Source organism: Lithobates pipiens, unplaced genomic scaffold, assembly GCF_037356315.1.
Source record: "Lithobates pipiens isolate NorthernLeopardFrog02 unplaced genomic scaffold, aLitPip1_a1.2 Scaffold_13, whole genome shotgun sequence".
NCBI lineage: Eukaryota > Metazoa > Chordata > Amphibia > Anura > Ranidae > Lithobates > Lithobates pipiens.
This window is the reverse complement of record NW_027507718.1, coordinates 342,336,302-342,363,388: the sequence shown is the minus strand read 5'-3', so window position 1 is coordinate 342,363,388 and position 27,087 is coordinate 342,336,302. Positions and strand designations below refer to the sequence as shown.

Genomic DNA, 27,087 nt, shown 5'->3' with positions numbered 1-27,087 from the left:
TTAAACATTTATGCCACAGAACCAGTCAGGCCACTTGCCACCTCATCAGCTGTATACATGCTTTTGAAAATTAGCTTAAGGTTCATAAAATGCTCAACATCCCCAAAGAACAATGGTCCCTTCATACTCCCTCTGGGAACAATCCAGGGCATCCTGCATTCAGCTGTTTTGGTGTTTTAGGGAAAAAAAACAATTTTTTTGTAGCCAAACTGGCCTCTTTTAGGAAACTTAAAGATAACTACTTAGTGCTAAACTGTTACCTGTTCTTGTTCCTCCAATTAAAGTACATCGGCGCCATTCAATATAACATGGACCATATCAGATTTAAATCCTCAGGCCTGGGGGTCATGCTACAAAATCTCATTCCATTATTTACAAAGCTTAACAGCAGCATATCATTTCAGTCACTGATGTAGGAGTAGATATCACAGATGTGGACAATGAGGACTGGGATAAAGTGTGGGACTATCTTTTCCAGCAGTCACTGTCAGCCATGGATAGACTTAACCACTAGAAACAATCCACAAGATCCACTTTGCCGAAAACCGAAACCAAAATTGACAGTATTTAAAAAATATTTATATTTTTATATAGAATTGTATTATATTCGACTTTTTAAATTAATATCATTAACTTAAATGATAATGAATTTATCGTCAGCCATTATTGTCACCTTTAGCACACGTCATAAGCACAGTAAAGAGTAAAATGCTATTGTGGTTGCTTGTTGCACCATTTGTTATTCATGTCCCTCCCACCCCCCCCTGCCATATTATCTAGATTAGAGCCTGGTATCTAGGACCGGCCCTCATGTATCACCCTTGATCTTACATCCCACACACTTTTGTACATCTTTTCTTTCAGTTTCTCTGTTTTAAATTTACCACCTGGGGATTAGTAATTCCAACACAAATGCAAAAATCTCTTAATAAAAATGAATGTATATGAATAAAAGAAATCTTAAAGGACTAACCTTTCATAGGTTTAGTCCTTAATGATAATGTCCAAGTTTACTTTCACTTTAAATAATTTGTTTGGGCTCAGCTGTCTCAAACAATTTCCTTCACTAACGTGCGATGTATAAACTTTATGTAGCCTCAGCTACATACAGCACCGTGTTCCAGGTGTGAGACGACACCTTCCTGTTTTACACCCGAACAAACAAAAACAGAATTGGGCTGACACTTGGCCATTTATAGGACGCTTTGTATTAGATCACATGAATAAAAAGCTTCCTCGGATTGGCTGAGTTGGAGAGGCAGCTCAAAACCAGCAACACAATGCTGTATACTCTATATACTGGAGGCTACATATAGTTTATACAGCATCACATTAGTGAAGGAAGGTCTGTTTACCCCAGCTTGGCCCAAACTAAATATTTAAATTGAAAAAGTAAACCTGAACATAAGCTTTACAATTATGAAACATTTCTCTATATAAAATTCAATTGTGCAAATTGTTGGCATGAGAGTGTTGTAGTGAACATGATATCAGTCATAAAATGGTACACATCGTTGGGAAAATACAGAGCTTGTTGACAGTAACATAATAAAATATTCAGAATTGAACAAAGAATCAGTTTCAATACAAATTGACTAAGATGTAAGAGTTATTTTAATATAAATATGTCCTCTCAATATTTTTGTCTCCCAAATGAACAACTCACACACATTGGATTGACATGTATTTGATGATTTTTAATGGAAAACGGGGCAAAAAAATGTAAGTTTTAATGGACCCTTAGGCTGGGTTCACACATGTGCAGTGCAAATTAGTGTTTTGTTTCACTGCAAATATAAAAATCAGTTATTCAGCGGTTCCTCTCTGCTGTAGCTGCGGATCAGCTGACAGGGAGAGGGGGGGAGGTGTAGTGAGGAGGAGAAGAGAATTTGTGTTCAGAGCTTAACACATCTGCAAATTAGATGCATCCCCGTTGAAGATTATGTGCCTGCAATTCGCACCACACCGCCTAGAAAATACACACTTTTTTGTAGAATACGGACTGTGGATGAAATGCACATATGTCACACAGATCCATTGAAAAGAACAGATTTTCAAATGTTCTGCAAATTGGATGTGGTGTATGCAGCATCCAATTTGGATATGTGTGAACCCAGCCTTAAAGTTCATGCAGTAAATTCAGCGGATTCATACAATAAAACTTGTAAGCAGCACTCACATCTGTCCTTTTTTGGTAGTTATTCCGTCCATTGAATGAAAATGCACTTTCAGTGTAAATCATATGGCATGTAAAACATGTTGTTATAAAGCACTCCTTACAGGTAAAGGAACTGGAATTGTGCCGCACACCATGGAAAATAAAGTAATTTGTTTGGGGTAGACCCTGACCTTCAGTGTTATGCAGTGTAAACTAAAGCTCTGTAGGTTTTTGAGAATTGCATTTTAGGTTTTGATCCTTAGACTGTTCCAGCTAAACAAACACCTTTCTAAGTCTGAGCTTAGACTGGTATCCTGCTAAATGCAGTTCACATAAACACTGTGTATTTAGTATATCCTCACTTCTTTAACCAGTTCCCGACGGGCGCACGCCGATGTACATCGGCAGAATGGCATGGCTGGGCATACCTGTACGTCCCTTTAAATTTTCCGCCGGCCAGGACCTCTGCGAGTCGGGTCGCGGGTCCCGTGGACTCGACTGCCGTGGGTATACCCCGAGATTGCCTCACGGAGAGGAAGAACGGGGAGATTCTAATGTAAAACAAGCATCTCCCCATTCTGCCTAGTGACAGTGTCACTGATCTCTGCTCCCTGTCATCAGGAGCAGAGATCAGTGACATGTCACTCATAGCCATGCCCCCCCAGTTAGAAACCGTCTCCAGGACACACGTCTTACACTGTCCCCTAGTGGTTAACCCCTTCACTGCCAGTGTCATTTACACAGGAATCAGTGCATTTGTATAGCACTGATTGCTGTATAAAATGACAATGGTCCCAAAAAAGTGTGAAAAATGTCTGATGTGTCCGCCTTACTGTTGCGGTCCTGATAAAAATCGCTGATCGCCTCCATTACTAGTAAAAAAAAAAAAAAAAATATATATATTAAATAAAAATGCCATAAAACTATCGCCTATTTTGTAAACGCTATAACTTTTGCACAAACCAATCAATAAATGCTTATTGCGATTTTTGAAATTTTTTTTTACCAAAAATATGTAGAATACTTATCGGCCTAAACTGAGGGAAAAAAAAATGTTTTTTTTATATATTTTTGGGGGACATTTATTATAGCAAAATGTAAAAAATAATGCGTTTTTTTCTAAATTGACCCTGTTTTTTTGTTTATAGCACAAAAAATAAAAACCGCAGAGGTGATCAAATACCACCAAAAGAAAGCTCTATTTGTGGGGAAAAAAGGACGCCAATTGTGTTTGGGAGCCACGTTGCATGACCGCGCAATTGTCAGTTAAAGCGACGCAGTGCCAAATCACAAAAAGTGCTTTGGTCAGGAATGGGGTAAAATCTTCCGGGGCTGAAGCAGTTAATCATCTTAATACCAGACACTTCCTTCCTCCCTTCCTATTCAAGTTTCAGATTTCGGAGCTGTCACACTTTGAATGACTATGACTCAGTCATGTAACACTACCCAAATAAAATATTTAGAATTTTTTGAGACAGATAGAGCTTTGTTTTGGTGGAGCTCCTGCTTCTTTTCAGGTGACAAGCTTCATGCAATTTGTGAAAGCGCGGTTTGCTGCTTGACAGCTGTAGCAGAATAGCATAGCGTTTGGTGTGCCATTGAAAAATAATAGCACCCAAACACACGCAGAGCTGGCAGCACTAATATACAGTAGTTGTCAGAGAGGCCAGACATTATAGATGATCAGCGCCACAGTGGTACAATGTCCTCATAGTGACACTGCATTTACTTTTCTGACATTATGTGGGGGAACAACAGCTTTAATGTATTTTTTGCTATTTTTTTTTCCCCATACTGTCACCAGCACAGTGCAGTGTTACCATAGTGACACCATACTACATGGGGGTGATCAGGAATTTAGTTTTTTCTTTACTTTCTCTGATTGTTTATTACAGTGATGATCACAGTCTTCAAAGGTTTCAGTCATTAATCCTTGCTTACTACTGCGATGCTGTGATTGGTCAAAACTATCACATAGTACATGGCTTATGACTGACCCTGGTACCATGCGAGCTCTGTGACCAACCACAGAGATCATCACAGTAGTAAGCAAAGCATCATGAATAACAGACTTGCTCACTACTGTGACTGTGATCGGTCACAGCGATTACATGGTACCAGGGCCACTCATTGCAGCCTGTTACCGTGATCTGCTATTGTCTGTGTGCCCTTCTGGAAGGACATAAGGGTACATCCTTTCAGAAAAACAGAAAACTCATTCAGTCGTCTACTATACCAGAAGCTGCCCTGTATTATGGGACTACAGTGCTATAACACAGCAGTAACAAAAAGTGACGTGGACCAAATCATTTCATACTTACACATACTCCTAATACATCACATGCTCAAAAGATTTGCTTTAAAGCGGTATTAAACCCAAAAGGCATACATTATATGTGGTGGCTGCATTTGTTTTTAGGCTTTCGTTTACTTTCTTCTCATCTGGTGATCTGTCCAGTAAGTCTGTTGTCTTTCAGTAGACCAAGCTGCCCTGCAGATGTAGAAGTTAGAGGTTTGAGGCACACCATTTACCACTGACAGGGCGCTTGCATTGGTCAGCTTTTATTTACTTGTGTAAAACCTTTATCCCAAAGGGAATAAAACTGTTTCTGTAACTGCTTAAAAAGTGTTAACTGGAGTTGCTGTGTATTTGTTAGTGTATTTAACAATTAACAGCAGGTGATGTGCCCATACATGATCTGACTTTGTTCTACTGGGATGATGCCTGCAGCTGCAGGCATCATCCGGTATTGTTTTCTTTCGACCTGGCAGAGCTCTTTCTTGTAAAAACAATCTTAGCGGCTAAATAGCCAGCGGCTCGCCCATGCCACAAGGGAACCAATGATAGTGCTTTCGCCAGCTGACCATAGAGCTGATTGGGGACTTGAAGGGCCCTGATCATCTCAATGGGCTAAGAAACTGCATTTCGTCACTTCCCTTCTCAAAGCTTGTAAATAAACCCTTAGTGGTTTGTAAAAAGCTTTGGCTCATACTGATCTTGGTATGATCCAAAGAGGAGACATCTGGGATCTAAAGCCTGGTATATACGGGCAGTTTTTTTTCTTTCAACCCAGTGGGCTGAAACACCCTTCAAAAAAAGAAAAGAAAACGGAGGCGCTCGCTGTTACTATGCCATGTTAGTACAGCAACCTCCCCGCTACGCTATTGTGTCCTGATAGGGAAAGCATCCCCCTGCCAGAACACAGGCCAGCCCTTGCAGCAAATTGGCTGCAAGCGTTGAACGGATGCCAGTCAGCTACTGGTTTTGCAGCATGCCCATTTGAAAAAAGCTGGACAGGCTGCTGTACATACTGGCCAAATGTGGGCCGTTTTATGTAAAAACTGGCCAATATTCGGCCAATGTTTACCAACCATAATGATCTCCAGATGTCTCAGTAAAGAGGACCTGTCAATGCTTATTGCCATCATAAGGGATGTTTAAATGCGAGATAAATAAAAAAAAAAAAAAAAAAACGTGAATTTTAAAGCCCGCCAATGCTCGCACGCAAAAGTGGTAGCTCTCTGAATCATTACGTAAACAGCGATTGCACCATACATGTGAGGTATCACTGCAAACGACAGACAGAGAGCAATAATTCTAGCACCAGATTGCCTGTGTAAACATAAAGTAGTGATTTTTAAAGGATTGCCTCTGGATAATTTAATTTACCTAGTTTTTCGTTGTTCCATGGGTGTGTGCCATTTTAAATGTGACATGTTTGGGGTCTATTTACTTGGTGTAGCATCTTTTATATTTTCCCAAGCAACTGGTAATTATATTGTGTTTCTGTACATTAAAATTCATTAGTGTATTTTTTCCAAAACAATTGTTTTAAAAAAAAAAAAAAAAAAAAGGAAAGCTGTTTTTTACATTTAGAAGAGAAGTGTCAGAACAGGCTGGTCTTCAAGTAATTAAATCTGCTAGTCCAGACTGACGATGCTGGTCTCTAAATTGAACACTGTTGAGCGTTCATCCAGAGTTTAGGCACCTTACTACAGAAGGTGTGTCCCTGGCACAGGTGAAAACAGATGGAAAAAAGCCTAAACTAGTGCAGCCACCACATCTATGATTGGTAAGCTGCAATACATTAAATTTTTTTGTTTTAATGCTGCTTTAAGACAAAAAGGCTGCCATTTTGAATAAAAGAACATACAAATAACAAAATAAATGTGTTAATTTACATCAAGAATCTTCATCACTGCTACTCCATGCATCATGAAATGCAGGGTGAATATGGGCTTGTGACCTAGATGATTGAGTGTCATCATCTGGAACAGGCTCCCGCATTGCGGGTACCCAAGCCAAAACATCACAGTCCTTGCCTCCACTATACAAATCCTGATATTGAGGTTGAAAGACACAGCAGTCTACATCACTATAATGTCCTCTCAGAACACTTATTTTTTCACCGGTATATATGGTGTACACAACTATTGTGCTATCAACTGGAACAAATGCAAAGTCTGGATTGCAGCCCACTGAAACTGTAAACTTTACACATTTACGGCTGTTATTTAAAACTTTGCCATAATTAACCAGAGTATTTTCCCCTGTAGCACTGTTCCATAGTCTCATTCTGTTATCTGTGCCAAGAGTCAATAAGTGGAGCCCATTACTGGTAAAGCATAACCCATTCACTCTTCCATTATGGGCAGTGTTAGCAGCCTCTGAAGAAGATTTTGATTTCTCTCCATTGTGTTGATCCAGTGTGATCAGGCACCCTGTAGCTTTGCGGACATCCCACAGTTTTACTCTACTGTCGGCACTTGCAGTTGCTAAAATAGAGTCATAACGTGGAGACCAGCAGACAGACAGCACTTCAGCTCTGTGACCCTGCAATATGTGTGAACAAGAGCCAGATTTTAAGTCACATAATTGAACTTTAGGATTTTTTGTTCCAACTGCTATTAAGCTATGCTTGGTTGCTAGCGGAGACATGTGGTGGCTGTAAACATTACCATCAAACTGAAAGACTTCAGCTAGCTTTAGTGAATTGGTGTCCCATATCTTCAGAGTCTTATCAAATGAGCTTGATGTGAACATTCCAGTGTCATGAGGGTACCACTGAACGGTTTCAACACTGAATTTGTGTACGTCAGGGAGGCCTTTACCAACCTTACACAGCGCTCTGCATGTATACGAAGGCGTTTTAGTCAAATTTTTAAGGTCATATATAACAATAACGCCATCTGATCCACCAGATAGCATATATCTTCCTTCCACAGGATCAATGTCAAGCGTGTTGATCCCATTTTCATGTATTCGCTCAACATTCCTGTCCTTGTTTAAATCCAAACTTAGTACTCTCCGTGTGGCTTCAGCTCGTGTGAGGCGAACAGGGCTATCCAAGCCACAGATCCGGGACCACAGAAAGCTGAGCATTCTTCAAAATGGGGTAAAAACACATTCATTTGCTATAAAATCCAAGGCCACATGAATAAAGGGCATGATTTAGAATTTGGTTTTAAAAGCTATGACACTATTTGGTCTATCTTGAGTTTTCTGAGCAATGCCTGCAAGAAAATACAAACAATGAGTGTGATAATGTATGCAATGCTGCAGTTACTTAAAGTGGACCTTGCATGAAACAAAAAAAAAAAAACACCACATGGTAACTATAATCTACATTGTTCACATAGGGGGAAATTTATTAAAACTTAAAGTGTGAAATCTGGCGCAGCTCTGCATAGAAAACTTTCAGCTTCCAGTATTTAAACTTAGTTTACGTTTTTCAAAGCTTAATTGATCAAGCTGAAGTTAGAAGCCGATTTGCTACCATGTACAGCCGCACCAGATTTGAAGTTTTAGTAAATCTCCCCGCACAGTCTTATAAAGCAAGCAAAAGATGTTAATTATCTGTATTTTATTCTTGCTGTAAGGTGCTTGGACTCATCCATATTACATGCTGTGGCCTTTTGGGATGGCAAAGATCTGGCGCTCTGGTAAATGGTGTGTGTCATTGATTTTTGGGGTGCTATTGCAAAGTTTCATTCTGAAACTGAATATTAAAATAAAAGAATAAAAAAACTAAAAAAGTTAATCAAAAAATAAAGAATATTACCCCCCCCCCCCAATATATGTTCGATGATCTGTATGGCGTTTGCATTGATAAGGTATTTTGTGCTATTTTGTACCACCGACAATCGGACTTGATCTAACTTTAAAAAGTGTTACTAAACCCACAACAGTAAAGTCAATCTGTATATGCAGTAAGGCATGCTTGTTATACTCATTGTGGAACCTAAGGGGTTAATCACCTGCAGAGTGTAAAAGGGCTGTTTGATTCTGTATGCACAGATCTTCCTCTTCTTCCACTGACTCCAAAACAAGTACAGAAAAGACAGGTACTGCAGTCAGGCTGCACATGCTGTTTGATGTGTATTGCTAGAGAGTTTTTTCTTGGGAGAGTTTATGTGATCAGCACAGGGCCAATCAGCACTGTCCAGACAGATGGTCAGGGGTCCTGCATCCTGCTAGGTCAGCCAGTATAGTATGAAAACTCCTCCTACAAGCTTTAACCAGGCACTGATAGAAGTCACAAGACTGCTGATGAGAAATATTTAGCAGTTTATATTTACTAAAATAATTGCATTCCATGTTCTGTGTACTGTGGGAGACAAGATATAGTAAATGCAGAATCCTGGGTTTAGTAACACTTAATACATTTTGCTCTGTGCATTACAACGTAGCATTAAAGTGGTAATTATCCCAAAAATGTAACATATCAAAGCTTACCAATCATTAGGTGTGGTGGTCCTGTTGAAAAATTAACAGACTTACTGGCCAGATCAAATAAAAGGTAACAAGGCTGAAAAAAAAAAAAACTAAAAAACTAAAACACAGCCATCACATCTAAGAATTTGTAAGTTGCAATATAATAAATGCTTGTTTTTTGGTTTAACCACCTCGCGCCCGCCCTATAGCCGAATGACGGCTGTAGAGCAGGCGCGTTCGTCCGGGTGGCCGTCCCTGGATGTCCTAATGTTTACTTCCGCAATGCGCGCCGCCGCGGGTGCGCATTGCGGAAGTTCTGTGTTCGCCGTGTCCCCCGGGGACAGGCAAACACAGATCGCTGTAAACGGCCAATCACAGCGGCCGTTTACAGCGTGATCGGCGTATCCAATGAGAGATGATCTCATATGTAAACATATGAGATCATCTCTCAGCGCCGCTCTCCCTCCTCACACAGACAGTGTGAGAGGGGAGAGATGAACGGCTGCAGCGGCAGCCGTTCTTCCTCGAGTTAAAAAAAAAAAAAAAGTAAAAAAGAAAAAAAAAAAAGTGCCATCCTCCCCCAGCAGTGCCATCCGCCCCAGTGCCATCCGCCCCAGTGCTACCTGCCCCAGTGCTACCTGCCCCCAGTGCCACTTGTGCCATTTGCCATCTGTCATCAGTGCCACGTATTAGTGCCATCTGTCATCAGTGCCACGTATCAGTGCCATTTGTCATCAGTGCCACCTGTCAGTGTCACGTGCCATCTGTTGTCAGTGTCACGTGTCATCAATGCCACTTATCAGTGCCATCTGTCATCAGTGTCACGCGTCATCGGTGCCATATATTAGAGCCATCTGTCATCGGTGGCACGTATTAGTGCCACGTATTAGTGCCATCTGTCATCAGTGCCACGTATAAGTGCCACGTGTCATCAGTGCCACATATTAGTGCCATCTGTCATCAGTGTCATGTGTCATTGACCCGGTGCTTCAAAAGTGTAATAAATAGTCAACAATTTAGATGTGCAATTTATGTTCCTAGAACACATGATGGCACTACCTGCATGTTGGGCCTCTCTATGTGGCCAGGCTGTGAAAAAGTCCCACACATGTGGTATTGTAATACTCAGGAGGAGTAGCAGAATTTTTTGGGGGGTGTCATTTGTGGTATACACATGCCATGTGAGAGAAATAACCTATTACAATGACAATTTTGTGGAGAAAAAAATGAAAAATCTTAATTTTGCAAAGAATTGTGGGAAAAAAATGACAACATCAAAAAGCTCACTATGCCTTTTACTAAATACCTTGGAATGTCTACTTTCCAAAAAGGGGTCATTTGGGGGGTATTTGTACTTTCCTGACTTGTTTGGGTCACAAGAAGCGAGATAGTCCACCAGTACATCAGATGTGATAAATTTTGTGCGATTCGCACCACAGCTTGTAGACTCTCTAACTTTCACAAAGACCAAATAATATCCACGAATTTGGGTTATTTTTACCAAAGATATGTAGCAGTATAGATTGTGGCCAAAATTTATGAAGAAAAATTAATAATTTGCATAATTCCGTCACAGAAACAAAGAAATATGCGTTTTTTTTCAAAATGTTCGGTCTTTTTTCATTTATAGCGCAAAAAATAAAAACCCCAGAGGTGATCAAATACCACCAAAAGAAAGCTCTATTTGTGGGAAAAAAAAGGACAAAAAATTCATTTGGGTACAGTGTTGCATGACTGAGTAATTGTCATTCAAATTGTGAGAGCACCGAAAGCTGAAAATTGGTCTGAGCAGGAAGGGTGTTTAAGTGCCCAGTAAGCAAGTGGTTAACATTGCTGAAAAAAAAAAAAAAAGAAGGAAGGGGGACAAAATCTGCCCTGCATTACAAGGTAAGCTTTCATTTCAACCCATTTGCGCCAACCGTACACATATGCTGCCTTATAGAAGTGGCCTTTTTCTTTCCGTGGGGCCGCATATATGCGTTTCTCCCTATCTGCTGGGAATGCGCCACACAGTGCCCTCCCAAAATAGAGACCGGGGTCTCGTACTAACGATTGAGACCTAGGACTGTCGGTTCTGGGTCACCTGATCGCTGTGATAGCCTCCAATTGTCTATCACAGTGATCAGTCACTGCGAGCCCACCATTGAGTTTCCTTCTTCTGAATGAATAAAGAGAATGGTACATTCTTGCAAGAAAGGAATTGTAAAACACACACACAAAAAAAACCCAAATAAAAATAAAAACTACATTGAAAAATTAAAGTAAAAAAAAACCCATAACATCAAAATCAAGGTTGCCAGGGTTATGGTTAGGGTCAAGGTCACGGTCAGGGTCAAAGGTCACGGTCAGCATATTTGAGTAGAATAAAAAAAATATAATAATAATTAATAGTTTAATTGATATCAGGTGTCAGTTTCAGTGCGTTTTAGGCAGGATAAGAAAAAAAAAAGCTAAAATAGATTTGTGGTACGACTGCAATCGTCGGGAGAGGGAGAATTAATTTTGAGTTGTTCTTTGGTGGTGAATTAAGATAATTGCAAGAAATATACAGCTAAATTAAAAGTAAGTTCACCTTACTGATTTTTCTGTAAGGTGAATTTACACTTTAAACAATTCTCTATGCAAAGACAGACTAAATACTGCCATTGATGACCACCCCTTGAAAATTCCTGATGCCTGGCTGTCATGTTGATCCAATTGCTTCAATACTTTTAGAAGCATTGGCCTGAAACAAGAATGCAGACCAGGAACTTCCCACCCAACATGTTTTTATAATGGGGTAGACAACGATCGTCCGATTTCCCACAAAGGTGTGTATCATGAGGTAGCCGAAAAGGGTATTAGTTTATACAAAAATTCTCCAACAACAAAGGCAAACTTTCTTTCTTGTGTATGATTTCTTTTTTTAGTGGCCACCTTCTTCCGGGTCATTCATTGCTTTTTTTTCAAATGCATATTTCTCTATGAAATTATTTCTGTACGATTAATGCACACGTCGGCAATCAGCCAATCGTTCGTCGAACAAAATTGTTCTTCCAATTTCCTATAGTGTGTACCCAGCTTTTAAAAGAGGTCAGTTATGGCCTCCCCTGTACTCTTTCCTGACTCCAGACCATGGAGCTTCCCCAACCCACACTTCTTCTACACAGCACTTACATATGACACCGAACAGGCCCAGAAAGCCCAACTAGACTGCCCGCTATCGAATCCCAGCTCCTCCAACCAACACAGTCTCACCTCACCTCATTACCATCATCACAGAACTTCCCGTCCCTGTTCCGTCTCTCACAGATGATCTCACCACATCTGCGACGACGGTAGCACTGGTTGTTGCCGAGCGACTGACGTCATCCCGGCGCGCCCTCTCTCTTCTCCGAGCTTGTGTCTCTCGGCGAGCACCTTCCGCCAAGTGCGCGTGTGCTGGAGTGTACGTGAGGAGCGGAGTGTTCACAGTCGGCCCCGACCAGGTACCGAGCACCGTGCTCTACCACCGGAGGGTTCTCTACTGTGTGTGTCAGGGTCTCCCCCATACTCGTGTGTACAGGAGGGCTTCTCTACCACCCGTGTGCTCAGGGGGCTCCTCAGACTGCTCGGTGTGTGTTCTTATGTATGTGCCTGTCAGGGGAGCGACGTGTGTGTTCTACAACACACCCCAACTCTGTCTCTTCCTCCTTATACCCTCATTTCTACTATCGGTATGTACACCCTACTTACCATGGGTACATAGATCATGTGTGTGACAGGCACACCATTCTCTCCCACTATGGATGGATGTCTGTATGTATGAAATAGTGTACATATACTAACTACAGTGTGTGTGTATGTATATACACACACACAATATTCAGTCTTTATACACAGTATATAACATACCTGTTGTGTCTGTATGAAATAGTGTACATACACTAACTGTGTGTGTGTGTGTATATATATATATATATGTGTGTACACACACACACACACACACACACACACACTTCAGTCTTTATATACAGTATATAACATACTCAGTGTGTGTATCTGCCCCCTGCAATATAGATATACTTCCCTTACCATAAAAAGTTAAATTTCTCTCTCATGTATGTAAAAAGTTCAGTGTGTGTGCTTGCATTTAGCAGTCTTGTATACATTTACCATATTGTAGTTCTATTTTGTATGTGTGTATTTTATTAAAAAAAAAAGATAAAATATATATGTGCCCCTGCAGCACCCATTAAATCACATTGTTGTTTGCTATATATGTTTTTTTTTCCCCTGTGTGATGTTAATGTATGTGCTTATATAATACATACACTATATTGTCAAGAGTATTAGGATGCCTGCCTTTACACGCACGTGAATTTTAATGGCATCCCAGTCTTAGTCCGTAGGGTTCAATATTGAGTTGGCTCACCCTTTGCAGCTATAACAGCTTCAACTCTTCTGGGAAGGCTGTCTACAAGGTATAGAAGTGTGTGCGTATGGAAATGTTTGACCATTCTTCCATGCCTGAACTCACAAATGCGCTTCTGGATGTTGCACGAGATGACCTGGCTCGCAGTCTTGACTCTAATTCATCACAAAGGTGTTTTATCGGGTTGAGGTTAGGACTCTGTGCAGGCCAGTCAAGTTCTCTCTCTCTCCCCCCCCCCAAACTGCCTCATCCAAGTCTTTATGGCCCTTGCTTTGTGCACTGATGGTGGAACGGGAAGGGGCCATCCCCAAACTGTTCTCCCACAAAGCTGGGAGTATGAAATTGTCCAAAATGTCTTGGTATGCTGACGCATTAAGAGTTCTCTTCACTGGAACTAAGGGGCCAAGCTCAACCATTGAAAAACAACCCCACACCATAATCCCCCCCCCCCCCCCAATCGCCAAATGATTTGGACCAGCGCACAAAGCAGCATTCTTAAAGACATGGATGAGCGAGTTTGGGGTGAAGGAACTTCACTTATCTGCACAAAGTCCTGACCTCAACCCAATAGAACACCTTGGGGATGAATTAGAGCGGAGACAGCGAGCCAGGGCTTCTCATCCACGTCAGTACCTGATTTCACAAATGGGCTTCTGGAATAATGGTCAAACATTCCTATAGATGCACTTCTAAACCTTGTGGACGGCCTTCCCAGAAGAGTTGAAGCCGTTATAGCTGGAAAGGGTGAGCCAACTCAATATTGAACCCTACGGACTAAGACTGGGAGGCCATCAAAGTTCACGTGTGTGTCAAGGCAGGCGTCCCAATACTTCGGTCAATATATTGATAGGTGTGCTTTTTCTGTTTTATATGAAGTGATCGGTGTTTGTATAAAAAAATAAATCACCATGCATATATGTGAAGTAGTGAGTGTATACATGAAATGATTAGTAGGGATGAGCTCAGGTTTGTTCAGATCCCAGTCTGAACACACCTGAGGAAACTCGCCAGGAAGATGTTACTGTGTCATGGCCATAAGTGGCTGAAACATGCCCTGCAGCCATGTGTATATGTGGAGCTGTAGGGTGGGGCATGCCTCAGCCTCTTATGATTGGCCCAGTATATTGACCGATTGCTTGCAGGATCGGATCACTTAAGTGGGTTCAGACTGGGATCTGAACACACCTGAGCTTATCACTAATGGTCAGTATCTGTATGTTTGAAATGGTCAGTGTGTTTATTTGTAAAGTATATATGAATTGATGATTTTGTATGTAACCCCAATTCCAAAAAAAATCGACACTGTGTAAAATCTACAGAATGCAATGATATGCAAATCTGACAATCTCATTTTATTCACAATAGAAAATAGTAAACATATCAAATCTTCAAACAGAGAAAATGTACAATTTTAAGAGGGGAAAAAAAAGGTAATTTTGATATTGATGGCAGCAATACATCTCACAAAAGTTAGGGCTTTGTTTACCATGGTGTAGCATCCCCTCTTCTTCCTTTATTTAATTTTTTTCTTTACTTGCAAAATCAATGTGCAGTGGTTTGCAGTGGAGCACAATCGTTTAACATGAAGACAGAGTGTAACAAACACATCATCAAAATGCGTCATATATCATAGTACAGAACCAAAATACAATTTCAGCTAGTGAATTGAGCATTACATGTCAATAAGTCATTTATCATTGGTGTAAACTGAAAGAGATGACCCTTCAAGTCCAAATAAGCAGCAAGATTAAAACTAAATATAGAGATAGGATGAACAGTCCACTGTAAAATGGTTTGCGTATTCAGATATAGAAGAGAGGAAAAAAGAGAATACAGTGGGTAAAAAAATAAGATAAAGTATAATAGGAGAAGTGAGGTGTAGAGGAGAGATCCCCCCCCCCCCCTCCTCTTCTTTTAACTCTCTGTAAATCTTCAGAGGAGATCAGTTGCTGGTGTTTTTGTTGAGTATTGTTATCCCAGTCTTGCTAGGATTCTAACTCAACAGTCCTGGGTCTTCTTTGCCACATCTATCTTGTGAAGATGCGCCAAATATTTGTAATTGGTGAATGGTCTGGATTGCAGGCAGGTCAGTTAAGCACCCAGACTCTTCTACTATGAAACCATGCTGTTGTCATAGATGCAGTTTAGCACTATCCTGCTGGAATATGCAAGACCTTTCCTGAAAAAGATGTCACCTGGATCACTATATATGTTGCAGCGTTGATGGTGTCTTTTTAGATGTTTAAGCTGCCCAATCCACATGCACTAAATTCACCCTCATACCATCAGAGTTGCAGGCTTTTGAACTGAGTGCTGATAAAAAGCTGTAAGGTCATTCTCCTTAATAGTCCAGGGAATGCGGTGCCCATGTTTGCCAAAAAATGTCAAATTTTGATTTGTCTACAGAATAGTTTTCCACTTTGCAATGAACCATTTTAAATGAGCTTTGGACCAGAGAAGACAAGTGTTTCTGGATCATGTTCCAATATGACTTCTTCTTTGATTGGGCTTTAACTTGCATTTTTGGGTGGCACGACAAACTATGTTCATAGACAGTGATTTTTGGAAGTATTCCTGAGCCCATGCAGCGAAGTTCATCACAGAACCACGCCTGTTTTTAATGCAGTGTTGTCTGAGGGCCCAAAGATCACCAGCATCCAATGTTGTGTTTCAACCCTTGTTCCTAGCGCACAGAGATTTCTCCAGATAATTGGATTATTTTGATGATATGTACTGTAGATGACTATATATTTAACCACTTCCCACCCGGCCAATGCATATATACGGCCGGGTGGGAGCCGTCTACTCCTGATAGGCCGTAAAGGAACGTCCTTCAGGAGTAGCGGGATCGCGCGCGCTCGCGCAGCGGCGCGATCCCGATGTGCTCGTGTCACCCGGACACGGCACATCTCAGATCGGCAGGAGGGCTCTGTGATTGGCCCTCCTGATCACATGACGGCCGTGTCCAATCACGGCCGTCATGTGATGTAAACAAACAGCCGGTTGCTAGGCAATCGGCTCTCCTCTCCTCACACGGAAGTCACCGCTGAGGAGAGGAGAGCAGAACGCTGCAGCCAGCTGATGATCAGTGAGTATGGGCTGCTTTTTACAGCTTTTTACTCACTGATCATCAGTGTAGTGTAAACACACAACACACCACACAGTACAAACACAGTCCCCACATATGTCCCCAAAACACACATGTCCCCAAAACATACATGTCCCCAAATAATAAAAACACATGTCCCTAATAATAAAAACATGTCCCCCACATATGTCCCACTAAAATCACATGTCCCAATGATTATCTGCACACATATGTACGTGATCACCTGCACACATATTATAAATGATCATTTGCGTACATATGTCCGTGATCACACAAACCAATTATTATACACTTAACGGAATTTTTTTTTACCAAAAACATGTAGCAGAATACATTTTGGCTTAAATTTATGACAAAATTTGATTTTATTGGATTTCTTTTCAAATAGAAAAAAGAAAATATTGTTTTTTTTCCAAATTTCCGCTATTTTTGCGCTTATATCGCAAAAAAAAAAAAACGGAGTCGTGAATAAATAACACCAAAATAAAGCTCTATTTGTGCGAACAAAATGATAACAATTTCATTTGGGTACAGTGTAGCATGACCGTGCAATTGTCACTGAAAGCGCTAGAGCGCTGAAAGCTGAAAATTGGGCTGGGAAGGAAGGGGGTGAAAGTGCCCTGTATTGTAGTGGTTAAAGTGTATCTTCAGTCATAATTTTTTTTCAACTTTCCATCTATTAAATCTTCTGCCCTTGGTGTTTTAAGTTTGCATAGTAAAACATTTTTGTCTGTCTGTAAATACCTTATACAACCCACTTCCTGTTTCATGTGTGGTCTTTAGCCTAGCCTTATTACATCACGCATGAGAGTTTGTCTGGAGGGGTGGGGGTGGTGTCATAAGTGGGCCAATGAGAGCTGCAGAGCTGGAGGTGTGCCTCTGTAAATCCAGGAAGTGAACAGTCAGCAGTTTCAGCTGCCCACAGTTAATATGGTTGCAGCCAGAATCTGGGGAGGGAGATTTTTGCAGCATATCTGGCGAGTACAGAATCGCAGTATATATAAAATAATATGCAAAGTGGTTGGAGGGAAGCTTCCGGATGGCAAAGATGTTTTTATTACAAATTATGTGAGCAGACTGCAGTTCGTCTTAAGTCTTTTCAATTTTACGTTGAGGAACATTATTCACCGCTGTTGTTCAACTTTTGAGACTGGTGAATCTCTGCCTATTTTAACATCTGAGACTCTTTGACTCTCTAAGATACTCTTCTTATACCCAATCATGTTACTGACCTGTTGTCGGTTAACATAATTACTTGCAAAATGTTCTGGCTCTTCCTTGTTTTAGTACCACTATTTTGAGACATGTTGCTGGCATCAATTTCAAAATTACCAATATTTACCTTTTTAAAATAGTACTTTTTCACAGCTTAACATTTTGATTTGTTTTTTTAGTGAGAATAAAATCTGTGTTTATAAGACTTTCTAACCATTTCACTCTGTTTATATGTAGCATTACAACTTTTTTGGAATTGGGCTTGTGTGTTTTAAGCAATCTTGACATACTTTTCATACCAAATGTTCTTCCATATGTTCATCTGAAATGATCCGTGTGTATCCTTACTATATGTAATGCTCTTTATTGTGTGCAGGCCCAGATTTCTGCATAGCCAACACTGTGGTCTGGGTCACCCAGGCTGTCAGGGGCAGCACAAGGCCACACATGCATCATGTTCTTGACTGTCAGTAACACATTCCTGTGTACAATAGGATACAGGGCTTCCCTACCTTCCAGTCCAATGCAGCTGGTTTTGTATGCTTTCCCCTACACAGTGTATATGTGTATATTAGTGGGATATTTTATGTACATACATTTTACCCAACGTAGCTCCATATGTTTATGACCAAACTATGGTTTGTCCTACTCTTCTAATTGTCTGTTCTATGTATGGCGTGGGCATACTTTGTTTGCCAGCTCTTTCAGCCTGAGTGCCTCTTGTGCTACTATATTATCAGTAGGGCTGCAACTAACGATTATTTTCATAATCGATTAGTTGGCCGATTATTGTTTCGATTAATCGATCGGTTAATAACCTTAAAATAAAAAAGGTAATTTTGCTGCGATTTGCATTTTTACGTTTTTTTTGGACAATTTGTTGTTGGGCAGATTAAAAACACAAATTGCCGCAAAAATGCTTTATTACATGCTTTTCTGCAGCTTCTCCATTGAAGTATATTGAACCAAAAAAACAAAATAGCACCGTTTTGCGCAAGAAAAAAAAAAAGTCCTTGTCTTTTCCAAATACGCAGCAGCTGAAAAAATCATGGATGTGAATTTGTCTCATAGGAAACCATGTAAATGAACTGTAGTGTGTTTCTGCAAAAGCACCAAAAAACACAGAGGTGTGACCCAGGCCTGAGATGTTTAGTAACATAATGGGGTTAAAAAACTAAAATTAGTAAAAAAAAGAGCAAATAATCGCTACTGTAAGGGGTTCATTTTTACTATGGGACAGTGAAAGTAATATTTACAGTTGCTCTTTTTGTACTATAAAGGGCTAATTTTTTTTTAAACCCCATTATGTTACTGGCCGATTAATCGATTAATTTCATTATCGATTAGTTGTTTCGGCCCTAATTATCAGTACTTGTTAGTGTAATACTAAGGCTAGCAGATTGACAGGGGAACAGGTGGAATGCTAAAGGGTCAGGAATTAATGCTAAGTTTCAATGTGACTATAACCTTTCTGCAGTTCTGAAATAGTTTACTTATCATATGAAGTTTTTCTGCCTTCAAAATGTAGAAATATATTTCACCTAAGTAGAATCATGTGACTTTACAAGTTATCTGTCTTATTAAATCAGATGAGGTGCAGGTTGCTTGTTAGTAATTGTTATGATTGCTGTACATTGATAAAGGTGAAATGTAATCGTGCTGTGTGTAGATCTCCTCTTCACCTTTTTTTTGGGTAAAATAAATAAACAGCTGTGTAACAATGTTACCTTTGTTACAATGCAGCTTGTGCATTTCAATAATAGTAGCTGGAGTTGAATGTGGGTGTTGCCATTTGTGAGAGGACAGTTTGCTAAGACTAAATAATATGCTCAGATGCTTTCTGAGAAAACAACTTTAAATATAAAGCATTTTTTTTTTTTGAGGGAATGAAGATAAGTTATTTTGTGACTGCCCACATGGGTTGCGTTTACACTCTTTTTACATGTACAAAAAGTCTGTAATTGTGTTCCAAATTTAAGGATGAAGTGGATTTTTTCTGAAGCTGAATAATACTGTCTGAAGCCTCAGATGGAAGCTGCTCTGATTTCAAGGCGGTGAAGCAGCTGGTAAAAGAGGTGTGCATATGAACCCTTTAATTGTAGAATAGCACCATCATCTGATGATTCCTTTGTTTTTAAAGCAAAAAAAAATTGTCGCTAAGGCTTTGTTCATACAGCCGATTGCTTACGTGAACTGTCCAGGGCTATGTTTTGTGGATGTTGTGTGCACCCTTGTGCTGGCAGTCTCTATTGGGACACACTACTGCATAGATGCAGCCCCTGTGTCCCAATGTGACATCCATGTGGATGCACGTACCTGAGGTCACCCTGGGTGTCATGGCTGTGCACCTTCATGGATGTCACATTGGGGCACAGTTACTGAGTCTGTGCAGCTGTGTGTTCCAATAGACATTTATGGGGCTGCTGGCATGGGTGTGCATGTGACACCTGTGCATCAAAGTGCTGGCAAAGTACAGCCCTGCACAGGGCCCAAAGCCTGGTACCCACTAATGTAAAAAACTGACCGATCACTGTACCAACACAAGTTACGTTGGTGCGGCTATCTTCCCAGCTATTGTCTGCGAGCGCTGAGTATGTGCAAGATTTCCACCATACCCATTCAACAAAAGCCGTCAGTTAGGTTGGAAAGGTAGCTGTACACATGGGCTGAATTTTGGCTTGTTTGTACCCAGCTTAACACCAGGGAAACGGCTAAGATGAAAACGCACACGTTATTTAAAGTAGAACTCCATGCACAAAAACTATTTAAAAAAAATAAATAAAAAATCTGGAATGCCCCAGACACAGAAACCGTAACTGAAATATATTCATCAATAGCTAGAAATGATATAAATCTTTGTCCACACTGAAGGCCCTTGCAGACCCAGTTATTACCTTGTAAAATTAGCAGTGACATCACTGTGCTGTAAATAGACTGTGCAGAGAGCAGAGTTGTTGGAGGGACCCAAGAGGCTCCACCCACTACAAAAAAAACTATAGGAGGCTGCAGAGACAATACCAGTTACACTGGAGAGAGAGCAATGAGCTGTCTTTATTACAAGAAAGTACTGTTCAGAGGCAATGTTTTTCATTCAAGGAATAATCTACTTGACTTTTATGTTTGGACAATATTTGCTTATCTTTAAGTTTAGCTTTAAATGAGAGATGCTTTACTTTTCATATGGTTTGTATTGCTGTCTGTTCTTTTCTTAAATCTGCAATGCCCTGCCAGAGATGGCACAACCAGCCTGGGGAGCTGACCTTTATCTACTGAAGTTAAAGCTGAACTTCAGAAAAACTAAAATTCCTGCCTGCTCATTTGTTTGGAGAGGCAGGTAAAGCATTCCGACTCCTCTACAATTTTGGACCCGTTCCTGCAGCCTGTACTTTTCCAGACTCCGTCCTTCTGAGTTCCTCTGACATCTTCAAGACCCAATGCGCAGGGCACATAGCCCTGCATTGGATATTTGAACACCGAAAAACAGTCCACTCCTGGTGCATAGCGGAGCACTGTTGGCTGGGGAAGTAGAGGATGACATAAGTGCTTTTCCTGTTCCTTAGACAGAAATGTGCAGTTTAAAAGAGAAGTTTGAGAATTTAAAATATTCATATACTTGCCTAGATGGTGGTTGCACTGTCACAGATGGAAAGCTCACTGTTCTCTGTTCTACCCCTCCAGCTGTCATTGGTGCATTGGACGATGCTAACAGCCAGAGCACTTGGCTCAGGCTCTCAGTGGTGTGCTGCAAGGCTGGGCCAGCTCCTGGTGAGGCTTCTGGGCAGATCTTGACCTTGACACTGGATGGGCTCTGTGATGTCAACTGACTGCAAGCTTTTGGCCAACGATCGCCTAAAAATAGGTCACAGGAGTGCAAAACTAAGTGCACTTCTGTGACCTACAGGAGATATAGGGTTTTTTCTTAACTTTTTATTTTTTATTTTTTTTCTATCCTGCCAGTAACACTTGGGCTGCTGTCCTAATTTAGTTCAATCTAATTTTATTGAAAAGGTATCATATTCGACAGATAAGTACATAAAAGGATTGATTACACAAGAGACGTTAATAACAGTTCCACTGGAGTCATGTAGGAAAACTGGAAATAATGTAATAAATATATATTTCTCAATAATATCGTCCTGAGGGAGATCAGGATGATTGTGAAGTGGGATAATGCATAAAGTAAGAGTTGATTCTTACAAAAAAGTAACTTTTGGCAGGATAACAACGCAGTCCAAAAATCAGGAGAGCAATGCACGCAGACGGTGACACGAAATCATGAGAGACTAAGTAGCCAGTTAAGAGAGAGAGGAGAAGCTCCATCATTGCTATAGGGCGGATGTCGGTGTTTCACCCACAGTACGAACTCAGAGGAATACCAAAACCATAGACCAGGAGGTCCACGTGAGGGAAAACTGTTCCTCTGTCCATTTTCTTGGGCCAACAGACGCTCCAAGTCTTGTATACTTCAATAGCAAATTCCCCAAGGGAGGGCAAATCCATTAATTTTCAATGGCGGAGGATTACTATCTGTGCCACAGCAAGGAAGTGACGGAGTACATCTTTTTAAATTGATTTTAGAGGGCCAGGAATCCTGGAAAGAAGGGCTATCTGTGGTGAGGGTTGGAGTGATGTCGCCATCAGTCTGCGGTACAGATCAATAACCCTTTGCCAAGATTTTTTTTGACAGAAGAACAGTCCCACCAGATGTGAAGCAAGGTACCCCTAGTCCCCAAGCATCTGAGAGGGAGGGGTTGGAGCATCTTAAATTTGCAGGGCTGCTGTCCTAATTTAGATTACAAACACATCCCTCTCTCCAGGAGTGTGTTTATAAAGCTGTCAAGAGTTTCTGTACTTGCAGAAAGTCTATTTTGGCCTGAAAATAAAAACAACCAATGTAGTTAACATAAAGTATATCTCCCCAATTACAGGTCTTTATATGGTGTCAGTAACTTAAAAAACACCTGCCCAGGAAACTAAACTTAACGATGATTCATTTATTTATTTTTTATTTCATTAATTTTTTTAAATTAACCAACATGTTATACTTACCTGCTCTGTGCGATTGGTTTTACACAGAGCAGCCCAGATCTTCCTTTTCTCAGATTCTCCACCGGTGCGCCTGCCTTCTCCCCTTTGATTAGTGCCCTCATAGCAGGCCACTTTATATGGGTGCATTTGTGTGTGTTTGCTCCAGAGCCCCGCTCTGTGTGTCCATGAGATGCACAGGGAGTGGCTTGGCTTGGCTCTGCCCCACATTCCCTCCCGTCCGCTCCCCCCTCACTGACTGTCACTGTCAGCAACATGCACATTGCTGGGCTCAGTTAAGTATTTAAGGGTGTGAGGGGGGTGGGGGTAGCTTTAGAATGCATTAGGTGAAAAACCTTCTGACTTTAGAATCACTTTATTCCCCCCCCCCCCCCCCCCCCTTCTGCTGCTCGGCCGGGCGCTCTCTGATCCTACCGGGAGGCCCAAGCAACCAGCCAGCACATCCGCTGGCTGGCCGAAGACCTGAGCAAAGCTGATGCCTCTTCGGGTCTTGGATCTAGTAACTTGGAAGCAATGTCGTGACATCACTTCCCGGATTACTGGCATCTTAATCGCATGCCGACCAGCCGCCGCAGTTGTACTGCGGCAGCATGGTTCAGCTGCGCAAATCGCAGTTATGTTAGGTTGGTAACATGCCCACTAGGGGGCGCGCTCCCCTGCCCCCTAGTGTTACTCGCTTCACTGCTAGTGACATTTTTACAGTAATCAATTTTAATCACACTGCTGTATTAATACCAATGGTCCCAAAAATGTGTGAAAATTGTCAGACGTGTCCGTCATAATGTCAGTCACGATAAAAATCGCTGACCTCCGCCATTACTAGTAAAAAAGAAAAAAAAAATATTACTAGAAATGCTATAAATCTATCCCCTATTTGGTTTGCGCAAAAGTTATAGCATCTACAAATCAATAAACGCTTATTGCAATTTATTTATTTATTTTATTTTATTTTTTACCAAAAATATGTAGAAATATACGTATCGGCCTAAACGGAGGACAACATTTTATTTTTATTTTTTATATATTTTTGGGGGATATTTATTATAGGAAAAAGTTAAAAATAATGCATTTTTTTTTCAAAGTTGTCAGTCATTTTTTGTTTATAGCGCAAAAAATAAAAACCGCAGAGGTGATTAAATACCACCAAAAGAAAGCTCTATTTGTGGGAAAGGGCATCAATTTTGTTTGGGAGCCATGTCGCACGACCGCAAAATTGTCAGTTAAAGCGACGCAGTGCCGAATCGCAAGAAGTGGTCTGGTCTTTGGCCAGCCAAATGGTCCGGGGCTTAAGGTGTTATAGGCGGCAGTTTAAAAAAAAAAATAAAGTATCCAGAAAAGCTGATCTGGATGTTTTGAATACTTTCAAGTGCAGTGGAGGGGTTTGGGGTCTTATAGACTCCCGATCCCTCCATAAAGGAGTACCTGTCACTGCCCATTACTGTCACAAGGGATGTTTACATACCTTGTGACAGCAATAACCGTGATTTAAAAAAAAAAAAAGTTTTTTTTTTTTTGGTGTGCAGAATATTGGCAGACAATATTGGCTATTGGCCTGAGAGGTGGCTGAAATATCGTTATCGTATCGGCCCCTGAAAAAACAATATCGGATGATCCCTATTATGTGCTCCCTCACCAGTTTTTATCATTTTTATGCAGCATGTTAAAATGGACGAGGAGCTCCCCCTGTGAATGTTTATTGGTAAATGGGAGAGTTATAACACCTGCCATGTGTGGATTAGTTTTGGATTTAGATCTGTATACTTTTAGCTGGATAGGAATAGTAGCTTATTTGCTTTCAATTGTTGTCTGTCCTTTAAAGCGGGGGCCACCAACCCCTGGGGCACGGCCCAGCTGCAGAGAGGCTGCACTGTCAGATGTGTGGCGGGGAGCAGAGAGATGACGCCTCTCTCTCGACGCCCTGCATCACTGCTCTCCTGCCCTTACTTGGAACCCACCTCTGCACCAAGTGGTCTTTATTGTTATCTTATACCACTGCACCAGTGCTGCCACAAATGCAGTGACAGTCCACATGCGGTGGCAGGCGACGTGACCATCCGCATCTCACATATGACAAGCTGCTTCTGGTGGAAGGCGACACGCTCAGGGCTCCCACTGATTCTGCATTATGAGTTGAGCTATTTCAATGTAATAACAGAAATGATGCGCTTCAATCACCCCGACACCATAGCAACCATGGTGCCGTGATTATTTAAGCTCTAACACCAGTCATTGCCCCTACAAATTGCCTGTGAAAAATTGCTTACACCCCAGGCTTTTTTTTTTTTCTATACAGCTCGTGCCATAAATGTTGGGGACCACTGCTTAAAAGGCCAATCTTAGTATACTCCTTTTTAAAATTGATGGAATCTTCCAATGGAGCCACTAGTACTGGCTTGACAGTCCACAAATCCTACACTTGGGAAGCATTTTCTTTTGTTTCCTGTTTTGGCTATGGGACAGAAAGTGAAGGGAAATTTGGTATACAGATAGCAAAAAAAATGTTAGGGGTGATAACCCCCAACTCCCTTACGTTTATCCAAAATGGAACAAAAAAAATACCTTTTTTAGACCTACTTTAATCACTTGCATACTAGGCAATTTCCACCCTTCCTGCCCAGGACAATTTTTAGCTTTTGGCACTGTCGCACTTTGACAGTTGCACGGTCATGCAACGCTGTACCCAAACAATCTTTTTTATCATTTGCTTCCCACAAACAGAGCTATCTTTTGGTGGTATCTGATAACCTCTGTGGTTTTTAATTTTTGCGCTGTAAACAAAAAAAGACCGTCAATTTAGAGAAAAAAAAATGATTGGCACTGATAGGCGGCACTGGATAGGCAGCACTGATTAGGAGCTACTGACAGGCATTAATGTTTGAGCACTAATTGACACTATTGTGGGCACTGACGGGCGTTTATTATGGGGACAGGCTGGCAGGTGTTGGGCACCTTTTGATGGGGGCTGTGCTGATAATCGATGTGCTTATTATCAGCATAGATCCCCCCCCTCCCTTTATAAAGGGAGAGTCGTCGATTGGCTCTCCCTGTTGGCGTGGACCAAGGAAAGCTGTTTACTGGCACTTCCTGGTTCACGTGATGATCAGCTGTGTTTGGTCACAGCTGATCACGTGTTAAGAAGCCTCTGTCAGAGGCTCCATACCACGATCAAAGTTGCGGTTTGTTAAGCTGATCACGTCATATGATGTCTGGTCAGGATATCGCAACCACTTTTCCGCTGTCTTTCTGCTATATGGCTGGCGGAAAGTGGTTACAGTATGTTCAGTTGGCACCATTACCAGCAGGAAGAATAAAATGCATATGCCAGGAGGAAAAATGGCTGCCCGACTGTAGATGTATTTCTGTTTGAACATTTTTCTTACATACATTTGATTAGGTGATTAAAGCCAAGTACCAGTTCAAACAATTTGTTTTTTGTTTTGTTTTTATACTAAAGTGTACAGTGCCTTGCGAAAGTATTCGGCCCCCTTTGAACTTTTCAACCTTTTGCCACATTTCAGGCTTCAAACATAAAGATATAAAATTTTTATTTTTTGTGAAGAATCACCAACAAGTGGGACACAATTGTGAAGTGGAACGAAATCTACTGGATTTTTGAAACTTTTTTTAACTAATAAAAAAATGAAAAGTGGGGCGTACAAAATTATTCAGCCCCCTTGCGTTAATACTTTGTAGAGCCACCTTTTGCTGCGATTACAGCTGCAAGTCGCTTGGGGTATGTCTCTATCAGTTTTGCACATCGAGAGACTGAAATTCTTGCCCATTCTTCCTTGCAAAACAGCTCAAGCTCAGTGAGGTTGGATGGAGAGCGTTTGTGAACAGCAGTTTTCAGCTCTTTCCACAGATTCTCGATTGGATTCAGGTCTGGACTTTGACTTGGCCATTCTAACACCTGGATACGTTTTATTTTATGAACCATTCCTTTGTAGATTTTGCTGTATGTTTGGGATCATTGTCTTGTTGGGAGACTAATCTCCGTCCCAGTTTCAGGTCTTTTGCAGACTCCAACAGGTTTTCATCCAGAATGGTCCTGTATTTGGCTGCATCCATCTTCCCCTCAATTTTAACCATCTTCCTTGTCCCTGCTGAAGAAAAGCAAGCCCAAACCATGATGCTGCCACCACCACTGTTTGACAGTGGGGATGGTGTGTTGAGGGTGATGAGCTGTGTTGCTTTTACGCCAAACATATCGTTTTGCATTGTGGGCAAAAAGTTCGATTTTGGTTTCATCTGACCAGAGCACCTTCTTCCACATGTTTGGTGTGTCTCCCAGGTGGCTTGTGGCAAACTTTAGACGAGACTTTTTATGGATATCTTTGAGAAATGGCTTTCTTCTTGCCACTCTTCCATAAAGGCCAGATTTGTGCAGTGTACGACTGATTGTTGTCCTATGGACAGACTCTCCCACCTCAACTGTAGTTCTCTGCAGTTCA

The 27,087-nt window shown here is 41.1% G+C and overlaps 2 protein-coding genes across 7 annotated transcripts in view; one reads left to right on the top strand and one right to left on the bottom strand.

Annotated features, from left to right (window-relative positions):
* Window positions 1-1,596: 1,596 nt before the first annotated feature.
* On the bottom strand, window positions 1,597-12,184 carry ERCC8 (ERCC excision repair 8, CSA ubiquitin ligase complex subunit). Of its 4 annotated transcripts, XM_077477045.1 has the most exons (3): window positions 12,111-12,182; window positions 8,895-8,967; window positions 1,597-7,672 (listed from the first exon to the last, which is right to left on the bottom strand). In XM_077477045.1, exon 3 carries the CDS (start codon window positions 7,539-7,541, stop codon window positions 6,342-6,344), a length of 1,200 nt encoding a protein of 399 aa, XP_077333171.1. In that variant the 5' UTR covers window positions 7,542-7,672; window positions 8,895-8,967; window positions 12,111-12,182; the 3' UTR covers window positions 1,597-6,341. The 4 variants fall into 4 exon arrangements, with proteins under 4 accessions (XP_077333171.1, XP_077333168.1, XP_077333169.1 ...); XM_077477042.1 differs by lacking the exon at window positions 8,895-8,967 and having other exon boundaries at window positions 12,111-12,184; XM_077477043.1 differs by lacking the exon at window positions 8,895-8,967 and having other exon boundaries at window positions 12,030-12,147.
* Window positions 12,185-12,193: 9 nt separating this feature from the next.
* The window catches only part of FBXW7 (F-box and WD repeat domain containing 7), a 341,368-nt gene continuing 326,474 nt past the window's right edge, over window positions 12,194-27,087 (top strand). For 2 of the 3 annotated variants that reach the window (XM_077477038.1, XM_077477035.1), the window contains exon 1: window positions 12,194-12,340. The gene's annotated coding sequence lies outside the window, so the exon portion shown is untranslated. Of the gene's footprint in view, window positions 12,341-12,410; window positions 12,569-27,087 lie in introns of those variants that run through there. The other variant, XM_077477036.1, reaches the window with a different exon arrangement.